Raw genomic sequence first — 21,099 nt, forward strand, 5'->3', positions numbered from 1 at the left:
ACGGGCCGAAATCGAGGTGTCAGCTGGTCTGGGCGAGTATCTAGAGGCCCTGAGGCAGAATCCACTTCCAGCTTGGTTCGGGTTGTTGGCAGCACCTGATTCTGTGTTGTTGTAAGACTGAGGCCCCGTTTCCTTGCAGACAGTCACCCGGAAGCCTCTCCCAGCCCCTTAAGGTTGTCCACATTCCCCTCACGTCACACACTCCATCTTCAACACCAGCAAAGGCATGCTTCAAGTCTCTCTGACCTCCTACTCCACCTCATTCCTCCCACCTCCAGCTTGAGGAAGTTTGCTGCTTTTAAGGGCGCGTGTGATTAGATTGGACCCACCTGGAAAATCCAGGCTCCCCTCCCCATTTGGAAGTCCATCACCTTAATTACAACTGCAAAGTCCCTTTTGCCATGTAATGTATCCAAATCACAGGCTCCAGAAATTAGGACATGGACATCTTTGGGGGCCATTCTACCTACCGCAGCGAAAGACTTGGAAGCCCAGCTGTAGCCAGGTCTCTTTGGGGGCCTCCTGAGAAAGCACGAGAAGAGTTAATAATTTTCAGAGCCCTATTCTATGTACAGGGATTGAAGACAGGGCCTCTGTCATCACCATTGCTATGCTCAGCTGAAGAGGAGGGATAAGGGACCCTCAGGTGACCTGTCCAAGGACAGCATTGCTCCTTTCCCAGCACACAGACCAGCCAGGACTTCCCGTGATCGTTTCATTTAGTGCCATGCTCTGTTTCAGCAGCTGAGACCAATTAGCAATTAATTATGAGTCAACTCTCTATCTCCAGGGGCTCACCTGCAAAGGTCCCTGCAACAACCTCTTTCTTAACTGGCCTCCCCATACCCAGGCAGACCAATCTCCCTGAGGCACATCTCTGATCTCCCCAAACTCCAAAAGATGCCATGGTCTGTCCACCATAGAATCACATCCAACTCCTCAGCCAGTGAACAAGTGGCTTCAGACTACATGACTGAATCTCCAGTCCAGATGGCCTCTCCCCTTTCCCTCACTAGATATTCAGCCAGGTCAGACACCTTTCGCATCCATCAGCCCCTCCATTACCCGAGGACCCAAATCCTACTTCTCCCTTAAGGCTTCTCCCTTAAGGCTCTGGCCAATTCTCCCTTTCCCCATAGAACACCTCCTTCTCCTCAGCCAGAAGTGGCCTCTGCAATGAAATTCTTACACAGTAACCTAAATCTCACTTTGTAAATTATTCCTGGACTGTCTGTGAGTCCACTGAAGGCAGCAATGATTCATTTTTTCATCGACGTCTTACATAAAGTAGGCACACAACTGAATTGCTTCCAGCTTTATGGTCTTTTTAAATACTCCTCCGGTTAATGAAAAAAAGGTTGTCTTTTTCCTAGTATCAAATATCCCCCGCCTTTCTGATGAGACAGATGCAGGTCTTTGCTTTCCTTAAATTTTGAAGGTGAAATGTGTACCCATCAGACTGTCCTACGAAGGCCTGTAGTATTCAAGCTCCACTGTCCCCAGAGCGCCCAGAATCCCAATCCAATCTCAGCATGAGCGGCAATCCCACTATTCACTCAGAGCCTAGTGCCAAAGCCCTATCCTGGAACCCGTCTTCTCCTAGGACTATGTACCCGACAGAGGGAAGGCTTGGTCTCCTGCCTGTCCCGCACATTCTAACTCATAGCAAACAGTGTCAGATTAATCAGCAAGCCTGTACTTAACATGTACCGGTCACTGTCTCCATGTTACTCACACTGTCTGTGCAGTGATTCCACTTTAATTAGGCCATCAGTGGGGGCAGACCCCAACTCTAAAAGGTCACCATGATTTGATCCACCCTTCTGTACAGTCCTGTTTACCAACATGGGCTCAATGAAGAGATTAAGGCATTTAAAGTAGTGAAACCCTAATGTTATCTGGCAACATGACCTAGAGAGTTCTGATGAATTTATTCCTTCCTATGAAAGAGGTGAGATGCTCTGTGTCAAACTGTTGTGTATAAAGATCAGCTCTGCTTCCTACAGTGGGCCTCTCTCTCAGAATCTTTCTTCCCCCTCAAACTGAGCCAGCATCTGGAAGATTATCTTTTTTTTTTTTTTTTCCATAATCAGGAAAAGGACAATAAGCAAGAACTGCACTCCCAAAACTTTTCTCAGGCTCCTGGACAATCTTTCCAATCTAAGAACAATATTTTTCTTTTATTTTAATTTCAACCAAAGAATCACATGGTTAGAAAAATAATAACCCCCTGCCGCACACCTCGCCATAGTGAGTCCTCCTCTCCAGGGGCAACCATTATTACCCATGTCCATTTATGTTTCTTTTGATGATTATTTCCATATCTCCAGAAAACATGCTACTACTACTACTCTTTGATTTATCAGATCTAGACATTATTTTACTAAATTCCTTCCATGATAGACAGGAATTTATCTCACATAACGATCCCCACTGCTTCACCTCCATAATTTTGATGGGCAAATTATTAGTTTAACTCCTCTACTGTACCAGTTCTCAAACTTTAGCTGCATGAGAATCACCCAGCCATCTTGTTAAAACACAGGTTGCTGGCCGGGTGCAGTGGCTCACACCTGTAATCCCAACAGTTTGGGAGGCCGAGGCAGGCAGATCACCTGAGGTCAGGAGCTCGAGACCAGCCTGGCCAACATAATGAAAACCTGTCTCTACTAAAAATACGAAAATTGGCCAAACATAGTAGTGCATACCTGTAATCCTAGCTACTCACAAGGCTGAGGCAGGAGAATCACTTGAACCCGGGAGGGGGAGTTTACAGTGGGCCGAGTTCCTGCCACTGCACTCCAGCCTGGGTGACAGAGCGATTCTCTATCTCAAAAAACAAAAACAAAAACATAGTTTGCTGGGGCTCACCCCATGGGCTTCTGATTCAGTGGGTCTGGGGTGGGCCCAAGAATTTTCATTTCTCACAAAATCCCAAGAAAGGTTGATGCTGCTGGCTCAGGAATCACACTTTAGGAAGTGTTGCTCTACTGATGACCTCTGCAATTTTAAGTAAACGGCGATATCTTGTTTCATCAAGTTTTGCAATCTCTTGACTTACCAATTTAAAAGATTAAGATATTAAGAAAACTTCTCTTATTCTACTTTTACCTTTACATAATCAAGTTTAATGACATTTGCATTTTATGCTATCACCATAGTTCTGATTTTGGCTTAATTATAAATATTCAAAACCAATAAATAGTGCTAATTTTATTATGGCTTCATGATTATTGCTCACAGACAAGTGTCATGATTATATATCCTCTTCTACAGTTGCAAAGTTAAAGTCCAGGAATACTCAACTTCTACTTCAGATAGAATATTTCTAGGATCAACATTCTTATCTTCTTTATACTCTTCTACTTACTCAAAATCCTACCACATTTTAAGTTTTTGTATGCTGTGTTTCCATTTTCATTTGCCTTAAGAAATTTTTAAATCCCTTTGAATTATTTCATTAACCCAATGGTCATTCAGGAACATGTTATTTAATTTCCATGTATTTGTGAATTTTCTGAAGTTCCTCCTGTTAATGATTTCAAGTTTTATACCACTGTGGTCAGAAAAGATACTTGATATTTCAAGGTTAAATTTATTAAGTTTTATTTTGTGGTCTACTATGTAATCTATCCTGGAGAGTGCTCCATGTGCAGTTGACAAGAATGTGTATTCTGCAGCTGTTGGATGACTGTTGTGTATGTCTGTTAGATCTATTTGTTCTAGAGTGTAGTTTAAGTCTGATGTTTCCTTATTGATTTTCTGTCTGGATGATCTGTCCATTGCAGAAAGTGGGATATTGAAATCCCCTAATATTAATGTATTGCAATCTATCTTTCTCATAAGATCTATTAATATTTGCTTTATATATTTAGGTTCTCTGGTGTTGGGTGCATATATATTACAATTGTTATGTCCTCTTGCTGAACTGACCCCTTTATCATTGAATAATGATCTTCTTTGTCTGTTTTTACAGTTTTTGACGTATAGTCTATTTTACCTGATATAACTACTCCTGCTCTGTGTTGGTTTCCATTTGCATAGAATTTTTTTCATCACTTTGTTTTCATTTTATGTGTGTCCTTATAGGTGAAGTGAGTCTCTCATGAGCAGCATATAGTTAGGTCTTTTTTTTTTTAATCCAGTTAACCACTCCATGTCTTCTGACTGGAGAGTTTAATCCATTTACATTCAAGATAATTATTGATAGGTAAGGACTTACTACTGCAATTTTGTTGTTTTCTAGTTGTTTTGTAGATCCTTTGTTCCTTTCCTCCTTTCTTGCTATCTTCCTTTGTGGTCAAGTGATTTTCTCTAGTGGTATGGTTTGGTTCTTTGCTTTTTTATTTTTATTTTTTGTATATACTATAGGTTTTTGCCTTGTGGTTACCATGAGGCTTACAAAAAACATCTGATAGTTATAACTGGTTATTTTATCACATTTTAATTTGTTTTCTATTTTAACCATGACATAGAGATGGTCCTCAACTTATAATGGTTCAACTTATGATTTTTTGACTTCACAATGGTGTGAAGGTAGTATGTATTCAGCAGAAACCATACTTCAAATTTTTTATTTCAAAAGCTTTTCCCAGGGTAGCAATATGTGGTACAATACTTCTTGTGATGCTGGGCAGTGGGAGTGAGCTGCAGGTCCCAGTCAGTTACAGGATTACAAGGGTAAACAACTGATAGCTTTCTACAGACCACCATGCCTGCTAAGCCATCAACAAGTGTCAATACCCCAGTGGCTTCTACCAGCTATTCTTGAGACTCATCAGAAGAGAGAGAAATGGATGACCCTGTTAGAGTAGTAGCCCCATAATCCAACAGTTAATTTTAGTTCAAATATTCTTTAGGTTCAGTGTGCTTTCAGCTGTGTGTGTTAATGGTGAGTACCCATACAACCATTTTGTTTTTCATTTTCAGTATAATATTCAACACATTACATGAGATATTCAACACTTTATTGTAAAATAAGCTTTGTGTTAGATGACTTTTGCCCAACTGTAGGCTAATGCAAGTGTTCTGAGCACATTTAAGGTAGGCTAGGCAATGATATTCAGCAGGTTAGGTGTATTAAATACATTTTCAACTCACAATATTTTTAATTCATGATGGGCTTATTGGGACATAACCCCATCATGAGTCAAGAAGCATCTGTACAGGTAATTATCTTATTTCTATTTTTCTGAGAGGTCTTGATTGCCTTTATTTTTTTCTTATGCATAAAAGAAACATATTTAATCTGCACCGTATCCTGAATATCTGCCACTTTGTCATCATTCTATTGCTTAGCTTCATTCTTCTGGAAGTTAATTGATCTCCTCTTCTCAATTGACTTGGCTGTTTTTTAGACTTGCTGCAGTTTATCATCCTGGGATTTCTTGTCATTAGACCTTTAAGAGTTAGTTCCAGAGTTTCTTGTATCCCACATCTTGCTCCTTCTGGTTGTCATTTTTGTTTTGTTGAAGTACAAGATAATTTTCTTGGAAGAGTTACTAGGGAGGTAAACTTTCTGAGTTGTTGCTTATCTGAAAAGTGACTTTATTTTTACCACATACTTTGATTGTGTGGCTGAAAATAAAATTCTAATTTCAAAATCATTTTCCCTCAGAACATTGAAGCCTTTATTTCACCATAGTTTAGTTTCTAATCTTGCTTATAAAGAATCTAATGGACTAGTCAATCTGACTCTCATTCTGTTGTAAGCTGACTTATCCTCCGTGATCAACATTCCTGCATTCTTTGCCCTGGAAACATTTAGAATTTTCCCTTTGTCTTTGGAGCACTGACATTTCAAAATGATGTATCTATGATAATTTCGGTTTATCTTAACTGTAAATTGTTGTTTACACCAATTTTAAAAAACAGTCTCTCTCTTTAACTCTGAAACATGCTATTCTATTATCACATAATTTTCTCTCCCTTGTTTCTCTTTTCTTATTACTAGTATTCTTACTTTCTAGTATTCTTATTACTTGGAGATATAGGACCCTGTATCTTTAGCTTTCTTTTCTACTTGACTTTTAGCACTTCCCTTGGGAAATTATGTACCATTACCTTCTAATACTTTCACTGATTTTTTTGTGCTGTAAATATATTTTTAATTTTTAAGAACCCTTCCCTTGTCTTTCATTCTTCCCTTTAAAAAGGAACAGAATCCCATCCATTAGAAAATGAAAACAATGGAATATATTCCTAATTCTCCTTGTGTCTACTGCATAGACTTTAAGGTGCTATGTTTTTAAATTTTTGTTTTTAATAATCTCTTATATTCCCTAAATCATTTGTTTCCTTTTAAGTTAGTTATTCTACTGGTTTATTTTAGCCTTTCCTTTCATGCACCAAATTTTCCTCAATCTTGGGTTCCTTGGTTGTCCATTCATACTTCAAACTAAGGCAAAAGGACTGAGTAGAAAATCTGTGAAAGTATTTGGGTGGATTGTAGAAGAGAAAGCTAGCTCTTACATTGGTGACTTTAAATGCCAGAAGTAAGGCTTTCTTTTCTCTGAGAACGAGGCCGCCCACACTATCTTAAGCAGTTTATTCAACACTTTAGAGAAGACGATGCCTGGCTGCTTGCTATTCTGCATGCCTGAAGCATGTAGGGGTGGGGACAAGGATGAAAAGTCAACTCTAACCCGTCTTCATACCAACCTTCACATTTCACTGACCTCCCCCAATACCACCACCACTTTCAGCCCCTTACTCACTTCTTACTCTGGCCCCCTCTGTAACTGTTGGCCTGGCTGTGGCTACAGCTTCTCTGTTCCCTGGGTAGGCAGGAAGCCAGCTCTTCTATGTACAGTTCAAGTTCACCCACTAACACTCTTCCATTTACTTCACTCATAGCAGAAAATTACTGGACTCTTTTATTAGCTGATGCCCTTTCTTTCACAGTGTTGTCCTCCCTGTTCCGATCTACTCATTTATAATCATTGCAATGGGGTCCCAGAAGGCACAGACATCAACATTTGTGCTTGGTTGGCCATCATGAACCAGAAGTGACCAAGAACATCATTTTGATACTAATCTGTCCCTCCATCCCTGGCTTTGATTGGGCTACTTAAATCTAAAAATGTCAGTAAAGTTTCCAAGATGCTTTTCACTAAAGAAAGTCCACATCTATGCCACTGACAGACTTGCAGGAACGAGAGTTAGGTTCACTGTGGAAAGTACGTCCAGGCTAGCAAGATGTTGGACAGAGTAGATGACTACTTCACTGGTCAATTCAGAAACAAACAAGCACAGCGGACCCTGAAATTCTTCCCAGGACCCCAAGTCTGGGTAACTTCCATAACCCAAGTATGGGTAAGTTTATCAGTCCAGTAAGATTTGACTTTAGAAAGCAGAATAATTCTAGGACTAGAGGCCTAATTGGTAACCTAGGAGTTACCATAATACCATGCTTTACTGTGTCCCCAGGCCGACCTCTTTTCCCTGCTTTCCTGTCAGGAGGGGACCTAGGTCTGTACTTCCCAGTCAAGGCAGAAGCCATCAGCTTCCTACCCTGCCTCTTCATCTTAACTTCTACTCTTCTTTAGCCTTCTCCACGCCTCAGCCTAAGGCAAGCCCATCTACTCTGCCCACCTGCTTAGACACCACTTGTCCTCCCCCAGGGCCTATTCCAAGTATCAATGGCCATTGGGACTTACAGGCCACTCTCTTGGGGCACTTGTGTTGTGAAAGAAGGTTCATGTTTTAAATTAAAACCTCTTGGCAGCATTCCCCAGAGGGTGTGTTTTGATGTGTAGTGGGCACTGTCAACTGTGGCCCATCCCCTGGCTGATGTGTGTGTAGGCTGCTTATGGCTCACATCTGCATTCTCCTCTAGAGAACCATCCTCAGCTGAAAGGATCCCCTTTCAAAGAGGGTTACACTCCCCTTCTACCCCACAGTCAGTCAATGGCTGAATGATATGGGGCATAAAAGGGAAGCCCTCTTGCCTCCAGGCGAGGACAACTCTTTGGTGTAATTTTTGTTCCAGAGTCCCCCAGCCAGACTTTATTTGAGACCACAACCATGTTGAGTCCCCTGCCTTTCCTTTACAGGTTTTCCCTAAGAGCACAGCATCATTAAACCAAGTGTTCCCAATTCCCTTTCTCAGGCTCTGCTTCTAGGGAACCCCACTTAGGATGATGGGAGAGAGGCTTTGGGAGATAATGGGATGCCTTGGTAAAAATCTCAGCACTTACATGAACACTTGGATGGATATCTCAAATCCCAAACACTCTGTGGTTCAGTTTACAACTCAAATCTACAAGGCACGGGTCACAATCTGCTAGTTTTCCCCTATACTCAGAGTGGTCTGAAGCACTGTGAAAGGTGGTCCCACAGCTTTGCCCCCATCCTGCCTAGGAGGCTGGGTTAGCCCACAGTTTTTCCTGATCTTCCACAGGGTTCTGAATCTGTGGTGATCTTGGGTTTCAAGAAAAGATTTGAAACAGACTTGGGATTGCAGATTCCTTGCATATTTCCTGCACTGCACTCAATGCTGCACGCCTCAGAGCTGGCCAGCGCTGCTGCACAGAATCAGGCACAGGCTCACTCCTACCTCATACGAGTGATGCACCCAACATTGCACTAAAGCTTCTCTACACAGCAGCACATCCCAGAATCTGATGAGTGTGGACCACCCACCTGTACTTGCCCCAGTGCTGTTTCCAGGGACTCTTGGGTTGAGCATTCTGTAACTCAACTGCCAATTCAGCAAGCTACCATTCTTGCCTCTTCACCTCACTCATTCTCCCACCAATAAAACATTCATTAAGCACATTAAGCACCTACTATCCACCAATCTAAGCTCTGAAAACAGTTTAAGAACAGGGGCAAGTTCAGGGACCAAGTGGCCAGCCAGTTCATGACCTCGAGGGGATTGTAACTTCTAACAACTTGAGAACTGTCTGAAAGTGTTTAAGTCCCATAGTAGTCACAAGTAACCCCTAAGATCATTTATTTTATCATTTTGCAGATCAGAAAAGGGAGACCCAGAGAGGAGGTGTGTCCCGGCTGTGGTCTCCCGAGCAGCCAGGTCCACAGCTCTCTCAACTTTTGGGCCATTATTTCTGCTGTGTGCAGCTGCCACCTTGGGTGCTGGGTATGAGCTTTAAGGTTCTGACCTGATTCTTTTGGGCAATCTTTTGTCCCTTTTTCCAGCGGAGAACTGGTGTCAGAGGCGGCAGTTCCCTCTCCTCCTCTCCAGTCACGTGCTCACCGAGGCTGTAGGCTGCTTCAAACACGATTGGGCTGATGACGTCCTGCACCCTCCGCTGAAACAATAAACAAATGCGTGCATTAACTACTAATCCTGGCTGACAGTCATAGAGCATTTCACAGTTTACAAAGACCTTCCACATGAATTGCCTCATATGATCCTCACCATCACCCTTGTGAGGTAGGGTTTTATGACTTTCATATTTTAAATGAGGTAATTGAGGCCTAGGGCAGCTAGTGTCTTGTCCAAGGTCACTCTGCTGATGGGTGGGGGCCCTCCTTCTCTACCTTGCCTGGTGCTAAATCATCTTCTCTTGAGCATATGGAAGACATTACTTTACTCATCCTCCAAATATTCTTAGAAACCAGTTGGCAAATGGGAGAACATCTGTGCTCACTCTGCTAACCCTTTGCATTCAGTGTTTTGATGATCAAATCTCTTTTGCATTGAGATAAATATGGATTTTGTGTTAAGGCAGGGAATCCAAAGACTGAGTGGCCCAGCGTCATCCCAGAGTTAGACATCAGTGGAGCCAGGGATGAAAGTCTGACTCCTGGCCCTATGTTCTTTCCTTTAGAATCCAAGAATCTCAAGCCCCAAGGGAACAGTAGATTGACAGTCACGATGGGAAAGGAAGGGAGGCAAGCAAACATGCCCTGAACATATGAGATGCCAGGCACTGTGCTAGGTGTTGCAGGGAGATGAGAAACACGCCCATACCCTGTGAATGAAGGCTGGTTATCCTCCATTATACAGAAAAGGAAAGGGGAAATGCAAGGCTCAGTTCCCCAGGGCGCATGGCTGGTAAAGATTTTCAGTCACATCTGTTCAGCCCTGGAGCTCTTGGCTTTTCTGCACACAGCGTCACCGTCTCTCGGGGACTCTGGCCCCCACAATCTCATAAGTTAGAGTTAGAGGCAGGAGTAAAGCTGGTAGGTGGTCCCACATTCTGAGACAGTGAGCTTGGTGGGGGTGGGTGTGGACTGCTCCAAGGACTTCCAACTGGAGCAGGGCAAGTCTGAGACATGTCAAAGGAAAGTGGCGCAAACAGCCAAGTCCCTGGGGAGAGACAGGAGAGTGGCAGCAGGGAAGAGTGAGAAGAGAAGCTGGGCAGGCAGGCTGAGGCCAACCTCAGGACCACAAGTGCAGAGCTGAGGACTTCATACTACTCTCTATGTGAAGTTTGGGGGCGTTTGGAGCAGAGTAGCACTGTGTTCAAAGGAGCAGAGGTTCTAAAGGCCCCGGGAGGCACACGGGGAGGACTTTGCTCCCACCCCTCCCCGACACCCAGCCCCCTTCCCAGAGGCAGATGTGCCTGCCAGTGTGGGGGTACTTAGGTATCCATCCAGTCCAAGCATCTGTAGCACATCGTGGCATCTCATGCTGCACTTTGCTTTATTCACTTAGCATATATTCTGGAAACTGTCCATGTCAGGAATATCTCCTTTTTGATGACATACAGCATGTCACTGTATGGATGCCCTTGCTGACTAATGTTTGGGATCAAAGCTACCTGAACCAGCAAATAGGGAGTAGCCCATCCACAAACTGTAGCAGCATTCACCCGGATTGGTCCCATGAACCTCGGTTCCCTAGGAGCAGGGTAAATAAGAGTCTGAAATTAAACAGATTGCGGGGAACACCAAGTTAAACAAAGTTAAAGAGGATTTTATTCTGTTTTGTTTGTTGTTTCTACTTTTACTGCCATTGCCTCCAAGAAGTAAGTGGTGGTAGTCCTAAGTGTATGGGGCCGCAAAAGCTTGTGTTTCTTCAGAGTTCTTCGGGGCTGGAGGGGAGAGGAGGTGAGCAGAATGCATGCAGAGACACTGGAGGGCAGACTGGAAATCTCCCGCAGCAGCCCCGGAGAGGAGATGGCCAAGATGAAGTGGAGTGGCAAGGGCTGGGGAGGCAGATATGGCCATGCCTGTGGCTGCTGAGCTGTGGGGCATGGGAGACCAGGCAAAGGGGACAGATGACTCCCGGGGTGGGGGCCTGAGTGACTGGCAGATGATTTTTACTGGTGTTCAGGAAAGCATTCAGCTGGGAATAGATTCAACCATTCAGCATAAATAAAACACAGGGCTTCTCCAAGAGAGAGATGGGGGAGCCTTTGGACAAATTATTTCCAGGAAACACCTCTTGAACTCCAGATGTCAGGAGCAGACCTTTGATACTTATGTCCTTCTGGGAGCAAAGCACACAACCCTGGGATCCAGATCCTCCCTGCCTGCTGACTGTGCTAACCAGAACTTGAAGACTGCCAGTGGTGTCGGGAGGGATGAATGAATGCAATCTTTATGTGTTTAAAAATAAATTCTTCAGTGTTTCCCTAAGGCTGACTATCTTAAGGTTCTGCATTTAAATCCTTAATGATGAAATAAGTCAGTTATGATGTTGTTATTCTAGGGGAGGAGGTGAAGATGGGGGTAGGGAAACAGAAGTCATTTACTATTTCCTGGCTACCAAATGTGTTCCAGAGACTGGGCCAAACTCTTCACAGACACTGTCTTTCTTAATCCTTACACTACCTGAGCTGGTAGATTATTGACCTCCACTCCTACTTTTTTTTTTTTTTTTTGAGACAGAGTCTTGCTCAGTTTCCCAGAAGTGGGTCAATCTTAGCTCACTACAGCCTTGAACTCTTAAGCTCAAGCAATCTTCCTGCCTCAGCCTCCTGAGTAGCTGGGACTACAGTTGGATACTACCATGCCTGGCTAACTTTCATTATTTTATTTCTTTTATTTCTTTTTTTATTTTGTAGAGATGGGGTCTCACTATGTTGCCCAAGGTGGTCTTGAACTCCTGGCCTCAAGTGATTCTTCTGTCTCAGCCTCCCAAAGTGCCGGGATTAAAAGTGTGAGCCACAGCATCAGCCATTGCCCCCGTTTTATAGACAAGATCACAGAGGTGCAGGAGCTCAAATAAATTGCCCTCCATCCCAAAGCTAGCAAGTGAAACCAGAAGCAAAACTACTTTCCTTGCTGTCCATAAAATACTATTTTAAAACTATCCCAACTACTTTAGGTTCTGACATCATCCTAAAAAATTATTTGTTTACATAACAGCATATAGGGTGAGGGGAAAAATGTTTCACACACAAGGATGAATGTGAATAAGTGACAAATAATTAAGAAATAGGGGCTTGAAGTAAGGGCTGTTTCTAAATGCAGCCATTCAAGCCATGGTGGCTGAGGGGACAAACCTGAGTCGTGCCATATCTTATTTTGGATGAGTAATGCGTTTGGAGATGTAGGGGTGCGAATGATGCTTCCTGGAAATAGCTGCCAGAACCTATTTTAATTAAGAAGTCTGAAAAGCAGCTTCTTATTACATGTCCCAGTAGCTCCAGGCAGAAGGGACCCAAACCACACTGAGGCGTGGGTGGAGGCAGAGGAGAGTGTAGCAATTAGAAACAGACCAACACCCCCAAAAGGACAGCCCCTCCTTCCCACACTGGGCCGGTTTTATCTGAGCTGCAAAGGAAAAGTAGCAGCACCATTTAGTGGTTTCCTTTTCATTTTTGGAAGCGCAGCTTTCCTGAGCTCAGCACTGCAATTAAGCAGAGGAACTCCTTAAGATGGAGAAAGAGGCTTACAGCTCTGGCACAGACCATGGTCACTGAAATTTTACTGCTTAAAAAAAAAAAAAACCTCTACAAACTGAAAATTCTAAAGTTGAAGCTTCTGGAGTTCTAAAGCATCTAATAAAGTGTCATTCTGACAGCCTAAAAGGCAAGAATCTACCTTTTCCTGCTAAAAATCTATGGGAGTCTCTTGTCTCTGAAAACTGATGGAGCCCCCACAGAGGAGAACACCCAGGCTGGTGGCAGAATTTGCAGCAGCTGAGATTTTATAGGGAACTTAACATATGCTCCATCTGAAATTTATTGGGTGCTTACTTTATGCCAGGCAATGTGCTGGGCCCCAGGGAAACAGACATGAAAGACCTTCAGGGAATAATGAGTCTCAGGGGAAACAGAGAAGGGATGACAATGCAGTTCAACACATACCAGGAGGGGAGGCTTTGGGGACCCAAAGATTCAGACTGAGGGCTGGCACGCTTCCCAGAGGAAATGCCCCTGGGCACAGTCGAAAGACAGTAGGACATTAAGGCAGACAGCAGGTGCAAGGCGGGGCTGTTGTAGCTGCGTGGAGAGGGCATGGGCTGTCCAGCGGCGTGCATCTGACTCCCAAAGGGGAGAAGTCAAGTTGGTAGGCAGCAATGGGGGAGAGAAGATTCATGCAGAACAAGATCCAGGGGACTTTGCAGGTTATGTGATCTTAAAAGCTAGGGAGAGCTGGGAAGGGGGTAGCATGACACTAGAGGCTGTTACAGAAAAGTCCTTCGTGGCTGGCCATGGTGGCTCACGTCTATAATCCCAGCACCTTAAGAGGCTGAGGCAGGCGGATCACCTGTGTCAGGAGTTCGAGACCAGCCTGGCCAACATGGTGAAACCCCATCTCTACTAAAAATACAAAAATTAGCCAGGCATGGTGGCGCACGCCTGTAATCCCAGCTACTCAGGAGGCTGAGGCAGGAGAATTGCTTGAACCTAGGAGGCGGAGGTTACAGTGAGCCAGGATTGCGCTACTGCACTCCAGCCTGGGTGACAGAGCAAGACTCCGTCTCAAAAAAAAGAAAAAAAGAAAAGAAAAGAAAAATCCCTCTGACAGGGGCAGCGAGGCCAACATGGAGGCAGCAGGAGGCTGTGTTCTAGAAAGGTCCCTGTAGCTGCCACGTGGAAGTGGACTGATGGGTGCAGGACTGGGGAGAAGCAGTCCAAGGAGGGGCTGCCACACGGGTTTAGTGGAAAGAGAGTAAGGGCCTGCACCAGGACCCAGCAGCAGAGATGGAGAAGAGGGGACCCCATCTGCCCAGCCAAAGAAGATACACATTTCAACTTGGGAGAAGTACCGGAGTGACTTGGCACCCCTAACTGGCCACCTGACCTAGAAGCCTACCTAATTGCTGCTTGTCTCCAAGAAAAAAAGAGGATTTTTTCCTTCCTTAGCTAACCAGCAGCTGCCGGGGTAAATTAAATGAAAACAGGAAGGGTTGGCCCCACTTCAAATTTGTAAATAATGCAGAAAGTCAGAAAATAAGCAGTTAGCATTAAGCTAGATAATTAGTTTGGGGAAAATCTTCTAAGTGTTTTTAAAAGAGGATTCAGTATTTTTTTCTTTTTCCAAACATGTGATCTTTTTGTCCCTTCCATCCTCCATCCTCTCTTACCATTTCTCTGCATCCAACCCTACTTTCACCTATGATAACCTTGTAGACACACCTAGAAATGAGAAATCTTCAAAAATGGGATGGCTTTTCCTTTATTTCTATACTCATAACAAATAGGATCACAGTTAAAAAAAATCATGTTAAAAATGGTAATGATCACCATTCATTACTTGCCTACAGCATGCCAGTCATTGTACAAGGTATATTTTATAATTATAAATATTATTTATAAGCTACTTTAAAACTCTCATCAGCTTGAAGATTCTTTTAAAAGCAAACTGAGGATTTTGCATTTCCAGTAATGATAGAGTAACTTACTGAAACTGTCCTCCCACGGACAACTTGAAAAGCTGGACACACACACACACACACACACACACACAGCCCCATTTAAAATTATCATGGAATTTATGTTTGAAATGCCAAGTTCATTTAAAAAATTAAAAATATATAAAGTTATCAGGGAACCAACTATCAAGACAGCCAGGACTTCAGAGTCTAGGGTCCCGAAGAGAAGGAAAGAATGTGAAGGTAACCCCAACATTTATGGGCACTTTTCCCTTGACGTGTTTCCAGATTTGTAAGCAGTGTGGGATGAGAGGCTATGAAACTGAAAGTGAAGCACTGGCTAAAAGGCTAAGTTCTTGAGTTTCTGAGCTGAATTTCTGGAAGTCTTATGACTCTGTGAAGACAACACTTAAGAGCTCGGGGCTAATAAGGCAACCAGGACCTGAGGGGCCAAAATCCCAAACAGAAAGAAGTATATTGAGGTATGTTTACTGTACACCACATTTATCCTCAAGGCATCTGCTGATTCTACAGCAGCATGGGGCTGTGAGACTAAGAAACCAGGCTGAGGACAGTGGTTAAGGTGCTGAGAAGACAAGATATATTTGACTGGAGATTGAACACAGCAGAAAACATGACCAGCGACCCAGAAGTTGTTTGCTTTTTAATCTATAGGATTGTGAATGAAATCACACTTGGCCTCAGTATATTCTCTCAATAGGAAATATCCAGATCAAAGCATGGAGAGGAAAAAGGAAGGAAAATTCATAAATAAACATAAGAGACATACAGGACACGGTGTAAGGTATAACATATTTGTAATCAGATAATAAATAATATTTATAATTATAAAATATACCTTGTACAATGACTGGCATACTGTAGGCAAGTAATAAATGGTGATCATTACCATTTTTAACACGATTTTTTTTTGACAGAGTTTCACTCTTGCTGCCCAGGCTGGAGTGCAATGGCACAATCTCAGCTCATTGCAACCTCTGTCTCCCAGGTTCAAGTGATTCTCCTGCCCCAGCCTCCTGAGTAGCTTACAGGCACACACTACCACACCCGGCTAATTTTTTGTATTTTTAGTAGAGATGGGGTTTCATCATGTTGGCCAGGCTGATCTCGAACTTCTAACCTCTGGTGATCTAACCACCTTGGCCTCCCAAAATGCTGGGATTACAGACATAAGCCACTGCACCCGGCCTTTAACACAATTTTTAAAATGGCAACTATTATATGAAAATCTATAAAAAGCTCCCTATTATGAAATAAATCCTTATAAACTATACCTGTAGCAAGAACCTATTTCCCAGAGAAAAAACTGAGGTCAAGTGTGGTTTCATTTACAATCCTATAGATTAAAAAGTAAACAAGACCAGGCGCGGTGGCTCACGCCTGTAATCCCAGCAGTTTGGGAGGCCGAGGCGGGCGGATCGTGAGGTCAGGAGATCGACACCATCCAGGCTAACATGGTGAAACCCCATCTCTACTCAAAAATACAAAAATATTAGCCGGGCGTGGTGGCAGGCACCTGTAGTCCCAGCTGCTTGGGAGGCTGAGGCAGGAGAATGGTGTGAACCTGGGAGGCGGAGCTTGCAGTGAGCCCAGATTGTGCCACTGTACTCCAGCCTGGGCAACACAGCGAGACTCTGTCTCCAAACAAACAAACAAAAAAGGAAACAAACAAAAATTTAAATTAAAGCCAAAGGAGAAAATTCTAAAATAATTTTAAACAAAACTTTATGACAAGCACAGCTGACTACAACAGTCTTCCAAGACAGAATTTCAACCAGGAAGAGAAGAGACAATGCTTTGACTGTTTTAACTAGTTCAGTTATAAATATTGGCTAGACAGAACTCCAAAAACCAGCTGAATTCAAAGAACTCCAGAAATTCTGTCATGCGAGCAGGAAGTAAGTGATGAGAAAATCAGTGTATCTTGTTTCTGAAAATTTCTCAATGAGATTAGAGAGTACATATTAGTTTATAAGCAATTTCACATATAGTAATGGATGTCATCGTTAATCTGAAATGTATAACCCTTTGGCAAGCATCAGTGCTCAGGAAGGTCAAGAAACATCAATTACTCTTCCATTAACATATCTGCATAAATTATTCATCTACGAAAATCATATAACTCCATTGATGCTTTTTTCTCTTCAAAGGTAAAACAATATGTAGCTGGATATTTGGGAATGGTTTGCTTTTGCATTGGAGAGTCTGTGTGTGTGTCGGGGGCGGGGGTGGTAAGTGTGGCTGTAGGAACTGGATCTCAGCTCTGTCTTGAGCTTCCTGTGTCTCCTGGACAATACTGAGCATGCTCTTGTCCAAAAGCATGGAATATAGCAGCAGTGGCCAGGTACTGGCATCCAGGCAGGGCCAGGGATGGCAGATCTGTGGGTGTGGGGGAACAATGAAAGAGTGCATGGACATTTTGTTGGCTCTCCGGAGGAACCTCAATTGGTGTGTCTGTTCTCATGCTGTTGATAAAGACATACCTGAGACTGGGTAATTTATAAAGTAAAAGAGGTTTAATGGACTCACAGTTCCATCTGGCTGGGGAGGCCTCACAATCATGGTGGAAGGCGAAAGGCACATCTTACATGGCGGCAGACAAGAGAGAATGAGAGCCAAGTGAAAGGGGTTTCCCCTTATAAAACCATCAGACCTCATGAGACTTATTCACTACCACAAGAACAGTATGGGGAAAACCACCCCCATGATTCAATTATTTCCCACCGGGTCCCTCCCACAGCACATGGGAAATATAAGAGCTACAATTCAAGATGAGACTTGGGTGGGGACACAGCCAAACCATATAATTTGCCTTCTGCCAACACTTGGTTGCTGTATGCCTTATGCCAGGCGCCATGAGGCACAGGGAAGCTGAGAAGAGAAAAACAGGAGGAGTGTGAGCAAAAAACTGTGGTACAGAGAAGAAGGTGCCCTTAGAAGAATGGTGGAAACCCAATGAGGGAAGAATAGCTTCTGACCCAGAGTGGATAGGAGTGCAAGTGTCAAGAATCCTTGGAGAGGGGTGGCCTGGGAGTTCCTCAGGCTGACAGGGCACCTTCTCAGTTGGTGAAGATAATATGGAGGTCTAATAAACACTAGATATCTAAGGAAGAGAGGTATAGGACTAGAAAAAGCAATGACTTTGATGTCAGCCAGTCCAAGGTCAGAGGGGGTCCCAGCTCCATTTCTTGCGAACTGTGTAACCTTGGCCACTTTACCTACTCTCTCTGAGTCTGTTTTCTCGGATGTAAAATGGGATGACAGAATCAATCTTGCATGCTTGTTGTGAAGATTGGAGAAATGGATGTTGGGCACCTTGGAGAGCTCCTGGCACTCTTAAAAAAAGCCAGTTGCCCCTACAACACCACCACCACCACCACCTGAGAAGGGTCTGTGGGGCAAGATCACAGGGTGGGGGGCAGGGAGGGACTATGGACAGGGAAGGAGAGCAGGCTGGAACCAGGTCACGGGGCCTCAGTGCCCTAGCCGCTACAGGCATTGCCTACGCCCACAACTTTCTCAGGAGAACTGCCCTTGGGTGACAGGAGCCATCTCCTCCAGAGAAGCCTACAAGTCATGCCCTGTGACAGGAAGAATCCTAAAATGATGCCAGTGACCCATGCCCCTGTATAATCCCCTCCCTTTGAGGGTGGGAAGGACTGGACATATGATGGTTCTCACTCCTGTGATGTTACATTAAATGGGAAAAGTGAGGGGAGTTTGCAGATATAATTAAAGTTCTGAATCAGCTGAATTGAAGGAATCAGAAAGGATGGCCTGAATTGGCCTACTCAAGTGACCCCTTTCACAGGGAGGAATAGCTTCTGACCTAGAGTGGGTTGGAGTGCAAGTGTCAAGAATCCTTGGAGAGCGGTGAGCTAAGAGACTGGAAGGTTGAGCTGAGAGATTGGAAGCAGCAGAAAGAGTCTTCTGCTAGTCTTGAAGAAGCAAGTCACCCTGGGCTCCACAGCTGCCGGAGTGAATTCCACCAACAGTCATGCGAGCCTGGAACAAGACCCCAAGCCACATAAAAGACCTGGCTGGCACCTTGAGTACAGCCTTGTGAAACCCTAAGCAGGCCATGCTCAGACTCCTAACCCATAGAAACTGTGAGATAATAACTTTATGCTGTCTTAAGCTGCTAAATTTGTAATTCTTGAAGTGGCCTAGAAAACCAATACCTGCCCCATTCCCCCGGCTGGCAGATGCAGCAGGGTAATGGCCCAACCCCCTTGCTGCTGGGTGGGATAAGCTGTGCTCCAGAGCTTCTTCATGGGATCAGGCTGAGGCTAGACTTTTCCTGAGACCACATCCTTACTCAACATTTTTTTCCTGTCCCTTTCTGTTTTCCTCACTTCTGAGAGCACTCCCCCAATAAATCTCTGGCAAAAGTCCCCATCTCAGATTCTGCTTCTGAAATGCAAGATACCATGTAATAAATTCCATACTTAATTTGTTGGCTTAAAATTCCTAAAGAGGTGAGAAGAGTTGGATATAGTGCTAGGGTCACCCTAGCACTCCAGGGTGATGTGGACCAGGCAGATCCACATCGGTAGTGGACAGGCATGGGGAGTTACATGTAGACTCTCATTTTGACCCTTACTCACCATTAAGTTCAACTTGGAGTTTTACTTTGTCCTTCTAAAATTTATTCTTAAAAAGAACAGCACCAGGTCCCCACAAATAAGTCTTAAGGCTCAGATCAGCCCCAGGCCTCCTCAGGGTTATGTTTTGCCCCCATTTTCAGAGCCACTCACAAAATACCTTTGTCTGATGTGTGTGAGGGACTGAGATTTACAAAAGGCAAAGCTCAGAAAGAAAAGGGCTAGGATTTGGACTATCCACAGATTAGTAATGAGCTCCTCAACCCTGAATTGCTAATTTATTACTGCACATCACATAAATGGTCAACTTCTTTTGGCTTGTTTTACTACTGTCAACCAAAAGTATATCTTAAACCAGAAGTTCTTAACCTAGAAGAGAATTCAGGGCATATGTGGATTTAGATGGAGGAAAAGAATTTTCCATCTTTATTTTTATTAACCTCTAACTGAAATTTAGCATTTCCTTCCATTATAAAATGTAGGCATCAAACCACAAAAGTATTAGAAAGACCTGTGACTCTACCATCAATAGAAATCTGAGATATTACATACCATATTACAGTTGTAGATACCTTGAAATATTGTTTATGCTTAACAGTACTCAAAATGTCTCTAGATCTTATTCCATGCATTAAGAAAAAGCTGGTGAGACCCGGAGCAAGATGGCCGAATAGGAACAGCTCCAGTCTCCAGCTCCCACCACGAGCGACACAGAAGACAGGTGATTTCTGCATTTTCAACTGAGGTACGGGGTTCATCTCACAGGGGAGTGCCAGACAATCAGTGCTGGTCAGCTGGTGCAGCCCAACCAGCGAGAGCTGAAGCAGGGCGAGCCATCGCCTCACCTGGGAAGCGCAAGGGGGAAGGGAATCCCTTTTCCTAGCCAGGGGAACTGAGACACACAACACCTGGAAAATCAGGTAACTCCCACCCTAATACTGCACTTTACCAAGGGTCTTAGCAAACAGCACACCAGGAGATTATATCCCACACCTGGCTGGGAGGGTCCCACGCCCGCGGAGCCTCCCTCACTGCTAGCACAGCAGTCTGCTATCTAACAGCAAGGCAGCAGCGAGGCTGGGGGAGGGGCGCCCACCATTGCTGAGGCTTAAGTAGGTAAACAAAGCCACTGGGAAGCTTGAACTGGGTGGAGCCCACAGCAGCTCAAGGAGGCCTGCCTGTCTCCGTAGACTCCACCTCTGGGGACAGGGCATAGCTAAACAAAAAGCAGCAGAAACCTCTTCAGATGCAAAAGACCCTGTCTGACAGCTTTGAAGAGAGCAGTGGATCTCCCAACATGGAGGTTGAGATCTGAGAACGGACAGACTGCCTGCTCAAGTGGGTCCCTGACCCCTAAATAGCCTACCTAAGAGACATCCCCCACTAGGTGCAGACCGACATCCCACACCTCACACGGTGGGGTACACCCCTGAGACGAACCTTCCAGAGCAAGAATCATACAGGAACACTCGCTGTTCAGCAATATTCTATATTCTGCAGCCTCTGCTGCTGATACCCAGGCAAACAGGGTCCGGATTGGACCTCAAGGAATCTCCAACAGACCTACAGCTGAGGGTCCTGACTGTTAGAAGGAAAACTAACAAACAGAAAGGACACCCACACCAAAACCCCATCAGTATATCACCATCATCAAAGACCAAAGGCAGATAAAACCACGAAGATGGGGAAAAAGCAGGGCAGAAAAGCTGGAAATTCAAAAAATCAGAGCGCATCTCC

General features: G+C 44.1%; 1 protein-coding gene across 1 annotated transcript in view; it reads right to left on the minus strand.

Annotated features, from left to right (window-relative positions):
- The window catches only part of ITGA9 (integrin subunit alpha 9), a 390,243-nt gene that overhangs the window by 193,555 nt on the left and 175,589 nt on the right, over window positions 1-21,099 (minus strand). The window contains exon 16 of the mRNA XM_021934572.2: window positions 9,123-9,272. Coding sequence (XP_021790264.2) covers window positions 9,123-9,272 — 150 coding nt within the window. The remainder of the gene's footprint in view (window positions 1-9,122; window positions 9,273-21,099) is intronic.

This window comes from Papio anubis, chromosome 2 (assembly GCF_008728515.1).
Source record: "Papio anubis isolate 15944 chromosome 2, Panubis1.0, whole genome shotgun sequence".
Taxonomy (NCBI): Eukaryota; Metazoa; Chordata; class Mammalia; order Primates; family Cercopithecidae; genus Papio; species Papio anubis.